The sequence below is a fragment of the Melopsittacus undulatus genome, chromosome 5, assembly GCF_012275295.1.
Source record: "Melopsittacus undulatus isolate bMelUnd1 chromosome 5, bMelUnd1.mat.Z, whole genome shotgun sequence".
In the NCBI taxonomy this organism is placed as follows: Eukaryota; Metazoa; Chordata; class Aves; order Psittaciformes; family Psittaculidae; genus Melopsittacus; species Melopsittacus undulatus.
Genome location: NC_047531.1, coordinates 42,825,618 through 42,838,171, shown reverse-complemented (window position 1 = coordinate 42,838,171; position 12,554 = coordinate 42,825,618). Strand labels below are relative to the sequence as shown.

Genomic DNA, 12,554 nt, shown 5'->3' with positions numbered 1-12,554 from the left:
ATTCTCCATGTTTATTGACCGTATTTTTGGCTTGGTGGTCGACACAACGTATTCCACGTTTTCATTAACAAAAAGTGCCAAAACGTCCTCCCAAAGCAAGTTCTTCCTGGTGTGGGATATCTCTCGTGTAGTTCTTACGCCAGAAAACATGGGAACATCATTTTGGCGAGAGCTCCCGTCCTTTCCCCCCTCATCTGCGTTTTTCTTCGAGGGGCTGGAACAGCACCAGAGATACAAGGCATAATCATCTTTAGGGAAGGGAGGGGGAATGGGCGGAGGAAGGGGCAGTGGGCCGGGCTCTCCGCTGGCCAATCCTTGGTCTGGGCGGGTTTTTTCAATATTTAAAGCCCTTTCTCAAGGGGAACAAAAGGAACGGGAGCGCTCAAGGCTATTTTCGGGTCTCCGAATAAGAAACTCTTCCCTCCTCCACCAAACAGGCAAAAACCATTTAAGAGAAATAATACAATAGGTTAGACATGGCTCAGTAGTAGCTTGCCTGGCATTTCCATTGCTCTTGTTACAAAATATAACTTTAGAAAAACTCCACCCTAACAAACCCCATACATCAGATCTTTATGAAATGATTATAAAATAGTTTCCTGGTAGTCAAATCAATTGACAAAAGATGTAAAACTATTACTTCCCTGAAGTGCCGCGTCATACCATATTCGTTACCGTTTATTTCGGCAAACATAACGGGGTGGGGGAAATAAGACAGAATTGACCTTTTGAGAACTTACAAATTACTGGATCCCTGCTGCAAGTTTACAGACGGCCTCGGTGCCTCAGCTCCTTTATGGAAAGTGTGGGTGGCTCTTAAAAGAGCCGTTGGATAACAAAGTATGTAGATCAAAACTCTTCTGGTATGATTTACTTTTTCTTGGGCGCCGCCTTCTTCGCCTTGGCTGCTTTTGGCTTTGCTGCCTTGGGCTTAGCTGCTTTGGGCTTCACTGCTTTAGCCTTGGCGGGGCTCTTCGCTGCTTTCTTCGGGCGACCTGCCTTGGCTGCTTTCTTGGGGCTCTTGGCCGCCTTCTTGGCCGCAGCGGCAGCCGGCTTCTTAGCTTTCTTAGGACTTTTCTTCACCGCCGCAGCTTTTTTGGGCTTCTTAGCGGCACTGGCAGGCTTCTTGGCCGCTGGCTTTCTGGGTTTGGCTGAGGTCGCTCGCTTCTTGGGGGCTTTTTCTTTCACTTCCCCCGGTTTCTTGTTGAGGCGGAAAGAGCCGGAGGCACCGGTGCCCTTGGTCTGCACCAGAGTGCCTTTGTTAACGAGGCTCTTGAGCCCCAGCTTGATGCGGCTGTTGTTCTTCTCCACATCGTAGCCGCCGGCGGCCAGCGCCTTCTTGAGCGCGGCGAGGGAGAGTCCCTTGCGTTCTTTAGAGGCAGACACAGCCTTGGTGATCAGCTCGGTGACGCTAGGACCAGCAGGCTTCCGGGCTTTGGAGCCGCCCGTCGTTTTCTTCGGCTTCTTGGCGGCAGCCTTGGCACCGGGAGCCGGCGCGTCGGGGGCGGCGGCAGGAACAGTCTCGGACATCGTAGCGGCGGCACCAGCGTCCTCTGCGGAGCAGGCAACGCAATTGGGCTGGCCCGGGTCAGCTGCTCGTATTTTTAGCAAGGAGCCGCGCGGTGATTGGTGCTTTGCAGAGCCCGCCTCTCTGTACGGCTGGGGAGCCCTTCGGTGTGCTCGATTTGTGTTTCTTTGGACTCACAAAAGTGTATTTTCTTTGGAATTTCTGCCACCAAATCGCCCCGTTTCCCCGGTGAGGTAGGAGAAGACCAGGTACTTGCGTTCGGGAGAGTTTCCTACTGGAAACATGCAGGCTGAGGAAAAGGAGAGGCAATAAATCCCGTGTGCTGCTGCTGGAGAGACCTCTGAAGAGAGAAACTTTTGTTTTTCCTTGCAAATTAAAAATTTTCTTTTGACATAAATGTTACAGCAACTACACAGTCTCATTCTTTAGAGGGTTTTCTTGGGGTCAAAGTTAAAATTTGCCGGTTTAAAGCTAATTTGACAGTTTAAAGTGATTTTGAAGAGGAGGAAGTAACACAAACTCCTCTTTCAGCTTTGAATATGGATTAAGAACCGGTTCCTTTGACCATGTGTTTTACCTCCTAAAACGCTAAAGTCTACTGAAATAGTGTCTTGTAGTATCTCCTATTGCTTTTTTTATAGATCCATAAGCAATTTGTTAATATCTGGAGATTTATGAACATAGTGTTGTTTTATTATCTCTTCCTGGAATTTCAGTATAAGGAGGCAAATTTACCCTGTTACTCTGTGTCTGGTGTTTTTTCTTTTGTTTGTTTTCAATACGAATTTCTGTACCAATTCTCAAATAGATCAAGCTATTTGCTTTTCATGTTCCATTTCAGTTTCATGTAAACAGTTATGTGATATCTGATGTTGCAAAACTGCAGCTTTGTAAAAGAAAAACAACCTCCTAAACTTCTGGTGATATTTACTGAAATTATCTTTGTGTCTTTGGCAATTTAAAATGTTCAAGGACTAGCATAGCAGTTTTTAGTAGTTACGTTTTTCCTGCCTAGAGAGTGTTATTATGTTATGTATTTTCTCTAATGGTAAGTTTAGTAGAATTTAAAACCATATTATCATCTGGAATGTTTTTTTTATACATCTCATAGAATTTGTCTACAGAAAGATATATCTAAAGCCAATTCTGAGTTCTCTTCCCAGTCAAAATGAAACTCATCTAATTCTTTCGTATGCATTTAATAGTGATCACTGAAATGAGAAAATGCTTTCAGGACAATAACTAAAGCACTTTGTTTAACCTTTTGACAAGGGGAGTGGTAGGGCCATAGGTTGTTCCTAAAGTACCAGGAAGAATTCAATCAGTATCGCTATCTGGTGGAAGGTAATTTAATATGCTGAACAGAGAAGAGCTCTTGAACAATATTTCATTAACCTGTGCCCGATTATAAGAAAGTGTGGTATCCATTGCTTTTTCCAGTTATTTCAGAATCACAAAGACTACACTTCAGCCCTGAAGTCTGATTTCCTTCGATATTACCAGCTATAACATATAATATGAACATAGTACTTAAATCATATTAGTAACTAAAATTTCAGATTGTATGAATAGGAAGTTTTGAGAAAATGTATTCCTATTTCCACCTCATTGTTTTAGTTGCAATGGTTGTTCTGTAAATACTAAGTGTGTATATAACATGAAAAAAAATAGTTTCCTGTAAAATTAGGTTTCACTAAGTATGAAACTGGATAAATGCAATGAAGGGGAAAATTTCAACCAGCATCCTAGATGAAAAAAAATTGTCAAAAAAAAAAAAAGGTTGCAAGAAAATTGCACCTGAGTGCTATAGTGCTTCAATAGGAAGACAGCTGGGAGAAGGGTAATCTTACTACTTTAAAGATCTTGCTTTAACAGTTATGCAACATAAGACAGGGATACAGGAATAAAATTAAATTGGAGTGGTTGTGGGTATTGAAGATACACCTTAACAGATTAGTAAAATTGAAGTATTATATATATATATATAATCTATGTCCTACGTGTGTTTATAAATCGGTGAATGAGATTTTCTATTGACTTGACTACACAATGAAATAAAGTAGCAATGCTGGGAGGAGATGACATTTAGCAGATACCAAGGCACTTCATAGCAGAGGGGCACAGGAGAAAAGCTTAGACCTTAAAGTGACCTGTCAGCAAAATAAAAACTCATATTTCCTATTGTTATTTTGAACTTGTATGCACTTACTTCAGTAACATTCACTGTAGGAGGTTTAAATACTCTTGCCCTCAGTTGTGGCTTCACAGATTGTTTATTCACATTTATTGGTTGGGTTGGCTGAAACTGGGCTGGCTAAAATGGTTGCCATCCCAGTTGGCTGCCTGGCTTTTCTCCCAGCAGTTGATACCGTCTCCTAGTTCCCAACAGGGACAGCTAATAATATGTATAGCAGCTTCTGATCCCCAACGGTTACAGTCTACTATCTTAAAAAAAGTATAAAATGAAGTGACTTGAGAAATTTCCTGACACAGAGAAAATCTCTGATCTTTCTTTTTTTCTAGTGGCTTTGCAGGAGAGACAAGAAATTACTTTAGCCGTGTAGAATTGCTGCTTGGAACATGTGTTTTTTTTTCTACATGAAAGAAATACATGCAGGAAAAACATTTTGGAAAGTTGAGGTGCATTTGGCAATTTTGAAGAGTTTGCTCCACAGTCAAGGCAGATTAGTTTACAAGGCATGGACAGATACACTCAGGCAAAGCAAAAAAATGTAGTGAAGGATTACATAAAAGGCAGGAATAGCAGTTTCACCTACAGCTGAGCAAATGAGAAAAGGAAATAATCCTGTTTAGGTATAGGATGTTGTAGAAAGACTTTGTGAAGAAGGTGCCATGTAGACACTTACGTACACTTTGGCTTTCCTAATGAGAGTGGAGGGAAGTAGACTTCATCATTCATTAAGAGGAGAGGAGTGACATCAGGATCTCCAGAGCTACTTTTTGGAAAGAGCATCACAGTAATGTCTGCTACATCTGAATTGCTTCAATCTTTTCTACCTTGTGGGCACCTCAGCAGGCCAAACTACATCAGAAACCTGCAAAGATGGCAAGTCACTTCCCTTCAGATACCCAGGTCTGTCCAACTTTTACAGTTATATTTTAAGACTTATTGGCATAAACAAGAAGACCCAGGAACCACAGCCAAGGGCTGGCACTACACCTGAGAGATATCAAACATTCCCATCTCCAGTTTAGGACCTGCTAGTACTTGTTCCTAAGAAAATGAACTCTGGGTTATATTTAGATATGTTTGCAATAATGAGAGGTAAAACAGTAGTTGTTCTTCTCGAGCAATTTTATTAGGAGGCATTAGCATGAAAGCTAGCCACACCATGTGGCTAATGGGCTGCTCTAACTCCTGAAGGTGAGAGCCATGGTCAGTCATTCTTAGGCAGCTGGAGGAAGTACAGCTCTGCACCACAGTCCCTCTCCTTCCTTCAAGTGACAATTTCCAGAAAGATTTAGGTGAGGAACTTTATATTATGTACTACACTTGTGCAGATATGTTCCGCAGGAAAGAAGTGTAAATACTCAGTGCAACCATGATTACACTCCTATTACAGTGATACACCCATGCCTTACTCGCCTTCAGTGACTTCATCCATCATCTGAGTTACAAATGTAATAACTTGTACCATCAAACCAGCCAGCACAGTTTAACAGCTTTCAACCCTTAGCTAAGGAATTTTAAAGTGTTACGTACCAAACTACAAACTTGTTGCAGCTCAGCAAGCAAGTCTCTGCCTACATAATACTAATGTTGCTGCTGCTGCTGTTGTTAAAGCTCCTAAGCGTACTGAAGCTACACAAGGCCTTTGAAATCCAGTGTATGGCTGAGCACCTGGAGTGGGCAGCACTAATAGGGTAGGGCAATGGATGACTGTCCCTGTAGACTCAGCTTACTGGAATGTTGCACACCCCTCCCTGTACTCTGGGTTAAGGGTTGGGGCATCTGTTGTGGCCTCCCTTCATCCTTGCCATGGTATGTCGTTTGGATATTGCAGATCTATAGTCCAAAACCTGCACATGTCCATAGTTAGGAGGTACTGGGAAGGATGCTTTTCCCGGGAAAGCATAAAAAAAACCCCAGCAAAAATGCAGGGAATTCCTTCCCAGAATGGCTGATGTGGGAAAAATATGTACTTTGTTGTCTAATGTACAGTAGTTTACCAGGTTAACACATTTTTGTTTTTCTCACACACAGGCAAATAAAAGGTCCTCACTGTCAGTCAGGTATCAAGGAACAAAATTATTTATGCCTTAAAATAGATTGGTTTTCTAAAACTATCCTAAGACACTTGACAATCTATCTTCTGAACCACCCTGGCATGCTTTGGACATAGTCATCAACCAGCGATTGAGAACAAACTGTCCAGAAGCTCCATTAGCCATGCCTCCCCACAGAAACTGTTTCCTCCTGAATTGCCAGGGTCTCTCTTTCACCTGCATTGAATAGTGAATTCCACCAAGAAAAGGTGTCACCACATTGTCTTTTCAGAGCATCCTCTGTTAGCACTGAAGCCTGGCTACTCAGACCTGTGAGCAATTCACACAGAGTGATGCTGAGCAACTCACTCTTCCTCCCCACAGCACCCAGCAATTCTGTGTTTTCTGCCCTCCACTCTTTCCGACTGGTGTGGCAGTGTTCCCTGTGACTTCCAGTAAAAGAGAGGAAGCAACATGGCCTATCTTCCCTATACCCCTCCCACTCCAGCCAGAACTACTTTTGGTACTTACGGAGGGATAAGTGCTCTTTGACACATAGCGCATGCACAGCTAGTCTCCATTCCACCATGTCCATGGCTGGTGACACTCAGCTGCAGATGTGACAGAGTTCCAGGTACATTTGGATTGGTTGGCAGCCCTGTCTTTTTGACAGGACTAAAAGAAAATGACATGTGAATGAAATGACAACATAAGGCATAGCATAGGATTGCTGCTATCTAAGACTGTGAAAATATAAAAATAGGCTGATTTGAATCTCCATGTGGCTTGCATACTTTTTTTTTTCCCCCACTTTTTTTTTTCCTTCCTTTTCTTCTCTGCTTGGAGGTAAAATGTGGGAAGAAATACAGCTTATTGAGTTCTCCCAGCAAATGCATTTCAGCCTGTAAACTGAAGGTTAACTAACTAACTAATAAATTAACTAACTTTAATGCTCATTTTATCTGATGGTTATTTCCTATAACGGGGCAATTAAGGTCTTGAACTGACACTGTGTCAGAACTGCTGATATTCTGATGAAAAAGTATTTTCTAAGTCACTAGTAATGAACCCTCATGGTAAGAAAGAACTGAAATTTCAAGTGCTCACAGCAGCAGTAGAGCTAACATTTTGTAACTCTCTTTTATATTCATAGCTATAAATAAGTGGTTTGTTTGTTTCAGGGTATTCACATTTAGTGTCAGGTTTCTGTCATTTCTCTGGACTCGTACAATAAGGCATATTGTCATACTTACCAGTCTTGTAAAGATTCCTAGTAATCTTTGTATTTCTTTTTTTTTTTTATTTTAGCAGGAATGAACTCTGGGATTCCTGTAAATAGACACAGAACATTTTCTGCTTTTATTGCCACAATTGTTTCTTGGCTTACTTGGAAACTGGAAAGTGTTTAGAGATTATATTCTCTCCAGACTGTCATTGCTTCATGTAAGATATATTTCTGTACATTGAGGATTATTTCTATCTGCTATGCAAGACACTTGTGAGCAAAATAAGACAGGTAGCAAAATAAGACTGGTAGCATAAGGCTGTGGGTTCTCATGAGAAAAAAAAAAACAACAAAACAACAAAACAAATTTTATAATCTTGTCTGCAGTGTAGGTCAAATCAAAGATCATCATAAAATAGAAGTCAGGAATGGCAGACATAAGTGAGGAAGCAACTTGCAGATCATTTGCCTCCCTCTGGCTCTTTTACTCAGTTGCACTTTTCTTTTGGATGTTCAAGTATAATATCCTAGAGCTAGCCATGTATTTGATTGCAATTCAGGTCATGTTTTTAATTTCTCAGCTGCTGCAGACTAAAATTATTTTTTTTTCAGTCACTGTACAATATAATTCAGAAGAAACAGCATGAGTTTAACTTGGTGCAGTTCTGTAGGTACAGCAGAAAGGCTTCCCCAAGACTGATAATCCATTATTTCTTCAGGCAGAAGCTCTATTTGGGTATTGCTGCTCCATCCAACTTTCCTTCACTTTCAGAATCAGCAAGTGTCAATAAAAACATTGAAATATTTTACTAAAATATTGTTACTTTTCTTCCAGAAAATGCACAACTTTATGAACTACCACAGGCCTATGGACAGATTCTACCCAGAAATTCCGTAAGAGGTTACTGGGGGGAGGGGGGGGGGGGGGGAAACCAACACAAAAAAAGAAACCCCAAAAAAACAACAAACCAACGAAGCCAACCAACAGAAATCAAGCCATCATGGAAAGAACTATTGACAGGAGAATGTGAGGGGTTCAGGTTCTTCATAGGAACCCTACACCTGCTTTGGATCAGTTCAACTTTATGCAGGCCTTTTGTTGAAACTGGACATCTACCCTTGCTCCTATTCCAAGGAAGAACAAGGAAAGTAGTATCAAATGATTGTTCCCTTTGTTTTAATGGCATCTTTCAAAGCTGATGCCCAGAAGAGGTGTCTTAAAGTTCAATAAATCGTGACTCCCTATGTCCTTCTGCTTAGGAATCATAGACTCACTGTTTTCCTCTGCACCTACTGACATTTATTTTCCTGAATTACTAGGAAATGTCCTATAATAGATGTTGATTCAGTATTTTCATTAGCACCAAGTACAAATGAACAGCAGCCAATTTCTTCACTGTGAATTCTGGCTTCCATTATGGTAAGGCTCTTGGCTTGGTTGTAGGGCAATCTGATTTTATTCTTCTGACAGATGTATGGGTATAGGCCATAGGTCATGGTGAGATATGCACTAGAAAATGTTCAGAAGAGTCTAATCCACTTTTGAAAGGCATCCTTTTTTTTTTTTTTTTTTTTTTTTTTTTTTTTTCCCCACGTAGCAAAATGTGCCTCGTTGTCAGGAACTGGAACAATTCTTTTTAAATTACAAAACCACTACTCAAATACAAATTAAAACAACTTCTCTATCTTCCAGGTTTTGTCCACTAGCACTCATGAGAGAACAGAAACCTGGCTTCTCAGCGTTCAGAAGCTCCAATGGACTGGAATTTTTTATTTTTCTTTTTCTGCTATGTAGAACAATAGCAGTTTCCAAGACAGCATTGGACTTAAGGGGTGCTGCTAGAGCTGCCTTACTGTTGCAAGGATGAGAATCATAAAAAGGAAGAATTTACACTCACCCAACAGTATAGATGACATAAAAAAAGCATTGGCAAGGAAAAAAAAAAAAACATTTCTCAGGTCATACATTCCTAAATGTAATTGAAGACTGAGCTGACCTCCAGTTCTTCTCTAAAAATCTGATTAGAATTTAATTTCAAATTGCAAGGTTAGGTGGTGAATGGGAAGCTTCTTGCCTAACTGGCAGTTATTGCCCTTTGGAAACTCTACGTATGGCACAAGGAGATAGAGTTTTGATGCATTAGTGAGAGAAGTTGAAGATTTTTGTGAAACACTTCCTGCACTTGAATATATATTTGTTTATTAGTTTTCTCCATGTAGCAAACTACACAGAGTTCTCTAACTCCAGTGGTTCCAGTTGGCCTGATTTATATTACTGTGTAACAGCCCAGCCACTAAGAAGTACTTTAGAGCAATGTGTATGTATTTTTATACCTAAAGGAATTTCTCTCTGACTGCTTCAAAGCCTGCTAAATTAATGCTGTGTTTTTAACTTCAAAAATACACAATTTGTAACAGCATAACACTTTATTTTTAAATTTCTATTATAGTAACACAAAATTAGTGTTTTGTGATAAAAAAAATAAATATGTAGTTTAATTCTTGAAGCTCCTCTTTTCCTTTAATACGACAGTGATTAACTTTTTAACTAAGCATTTGCATAACACCAGAAAAAATTTATGTAAAGCCTAATGGCTGCATACAGCCAGTAAAAGGAAACAGGATGTCAGGAGAGCTTCCATCAAGGCTTTGGAACTTGAAATTCTTGAATAAACACCCACAATTCAAGGAAATGTGTGCTCTATCAGCCTAAATTCTGCCACTTTGTTATTTTGTGAAGATTTTAAATTTTGAACATATAAGGAGATTATCAGGTGAATTCATCATGTACTGAAGTAGAGAAAATGGGGACGATAATAAAGAGGACTCATAACTGAGTGAAAATGTGTATCAGAAAACAACTAAATACATGCTTCTAAGACTCCATGTACACAAAATCATTTAGGGGCAACAGGAAAGGACAGGACAGAAATTCCAAAGGGATTTACACTGTTAACTGCAACTGGGAGTAATTCTGAAACACAATTTACAGCTGACATACTTACATTTCACATATTCAGAGCTGGTCCTCAGGGATGAAATACAAAGACACTCGGTCCCTCAGAGAGGGTCTGTCTTCCCACAGAAGGATGCAAAAAGGTTTTGGAAAGTTGTTCAGTGTGTAAGAGTGCTATGCCATAGCTTATGTTTTTTACAGCACATGATCTGTGGCTGGCAGTCCATGAGCTGGTGCTAGAGCACTGGTGTCCTTTGTTAGGATGTCATCCAGACTGCCAGGGGCACTGGAAGGGCCAGCTGGTGCCCAGACATGCCCACAATATACAAATGAGGCCAGACACTCAGCACTCTTGCTGTCAGACAGTTAGGAAGTCAGAAAACTGGCTTTACAGGCTCATGGGAGTACGTGTGCACAGGGTAGACACATTCAAGAAGGATATATTTCACCTATTTTGCCTGCAACTTGCCATGTATAATCTGGTCCCAGAAAGAAGGCTTGCCTTGCATAAGTGTATTAATTCTAAATCTTGGTCTTCCTGACACTTTGTTTGTTTGTTTGTTTTGGACACTGAAAATGCACTTAAGTTTTAGTTGATGCATGCATAAAATGAGTAGACTAACAAGTTTATCTTTGTGTGATATGTGAGGTTAGTAGTTTATAACATCTTACATTTAGTTGCGTGGTTAGCAAGACTAGCATACAAGGCCAGCAGTGAGCAGCTAGCAGCAGGGATCAGCCTGTGTCCAGAGGTGTAGATATAGAGGCAGTAAGTGAAGAGAGAACAGCTGCAGGTTAAGGTTTATCCAAACTGCAGTAGGAGACACCTATAAGAAAGGAAACTTAAAGGCCCAAATTACCCAAAGCTGTTGAGAAACGGGCCTGCTGATCAATAAGATAAATATTTGAGCAATTATGATAGTAACTGTCCAGATCTAATGCATGTTCATTGCACAGACATCTTCCTGGAGTGGTGGTGGGAAGAAAATAAAAAAAAACAATCAAACCCTTAGTATATGCAAAGGTGTAATTGGTGCTTGGTTTACTAATTCTTTAGAAGAAAACAGGCCTTTTGATGCTAGAGTATATGGGAAGGCTTCCTATGGGTGACTCTTGTCACCAAATCACTAGATGGGGGCAGGAATTTTTGTTTCCATTTGACACAAATGAAAGGGTTCTTACGCTTGAAAACTGGTTATAGGTTGGGTTTTTTTTTTGGGGGGGGGGAGTGTTTTTTTGTTTGTTTGTTTGCTTTTTTTTTTGTTTGGTTTGTTTGGGTTTTTTTTCCATTTTACAGGATGTGCTTATTCTCCTAACATGGTGAATGGTCTTAGCTCTGAGGTTCTTGGAGTTTTGTGGGTCTTTTTTGGTAACCTTCTTCTCTGTAAGGTAGAAGGGTCACTGCATTATGGTCTCTTCAATGCTGAAGGAGACACAAGCTGTATTGGGCTAGTACTGGGGGGATGCAAGCTGTAAGTCTGGGAGAGGACAAAGTAAGAATAGAGCGTAGAAGAAGAACTTGTTTCTGCAGTTCAGAATATCAGCATGGCTCCAGAGTTGGGGAAAATGAATGAGCGAAAGGAATGGAACAGTCTTGAGACTGTGCTGCATTTTGAATTGCGTTCTGGAAAGAGACTTATGATCATAACACTGGAAGAACTGAATAATTCACAGGAAACTTCCACCTGAGTCGATATCCCACCTGTGACAGAGTGCAGTTAAAAAAAAAAAACAAAAACAAACAAACAAACAAAAAAAGAATGTAAGAACAATGAGTGATATCTCACCAAAATGATCTCTTAGGTCCTAGTGATTTGTAGGCCAAGGACTCACCAAATCAGAGGGGATGTCTTTGAATTAAGAAGCTTTAAATATTTATTAATTGCTTTTTTCTGGACATAATGCACCTATTTTGTCAGCTTTAGGGTGTGGCTTTAGCTCAACAAATTATAAAAGGTTGAGGAATAGGTACAGTGGGAATGGTAGATGGACAAATGGCTGATGGACATGTATACTACATGGAGCGTATCCCTTTCATAGAGGAGAATGACATTTATATACAGTTAATTTCCTCTGTGTGTGTGTACAAAATGGTGCTGGAAAACATGCTTTCTATGGTGTAGATGGAGTGGGAAAAAGTGGAAGCCAGCAAAGAGAGTGAACTTTCCTGCAGCTGAAGAGAGGTGAAGAAATTGTAGCAGGGAATGACAAGTCATTTGAAAAAAACAGAAAGAAATCAGGTGTCTTCAGGGCCAGGCAGGGGCATTTCTATATAAAATATCTGAGCTGAATAATGCTGGGGAAGAATTACCTCACCGTTATATTTTTAGATCACATTCACTCACAGAGACCTTCCCTCCTGGAGTCACCGTAACTGATGCAGAAGCAAATGCCAATGTCAGAGAGACAAAGGATTGTCAAAGTTCACAGAAATCTCCCAGAGTCCTTCATCTTGAAGGGCTCTGCTCTGTATCTGTGTGGATAATGACACATGTTCAGCCATGATGAGCACAGGCAAATACTCTATCTTTGAATTATGCTAATCTCATAGCCCCAGTAGGACCTGAGCCATGAAAGGGTAGACTGCAAGAATAGCCAGCAGATGACCCATTTTGAGA

General features: G+C 40.5%; 1 protein-coding gene and 1 long non-coding RNA gene across 2 annotated transcripts; one reads left to right on the top strand and one right to left on the bottom strand.

Annotated features, from left to right (window-relative positions):
• Positions 1 to 43: 43 nt before the first annotated feature.
• LOC101874361 (histone H1.01) lies at positions 44 to 1,561 on the bottom strand. Its single transcript, XM_005150281.3, has one exon. The coding sequence runs from the start codon at positions 1,528 to 1,530 to the stop codon at positions 871 to 873; it is 660 nt and encodes a 219-aa protein (XP_005150338.1). The 5' UTR covers positions 1,531 to 1,561; the 3' UTR covers positions 44 to 870.
• Positions 1,562 to 6,744: 5,183 nt separating this feature from the next.
• On the top strand, positions 6,745 to 9,668 carry LOC117436222 (uncharacterized). Its single transcript, XR_004549650.1, has 3 exons — positions 6,745 to 7,198; positions 7,816 to 7,874; positions 8,674 to 9,668. It is a non-coding gene; the product is annotated as an uncharacterized lncRNA (long non-coding RNA).
• The last annotated feature ends 2,886 nt before the right edge of the window (positions 9,669 to 12,554 follow it).

Excerpts from the sequence above, each read along its gene's own strand:
- LOC101874361 (XM_005150281.3), bottom strand. The coding sequence starts at position 1,530 with ATGTCCGAGACTGTTCCTGCCGCCGCCCCCGACGCGCCGGCTCCCGGT.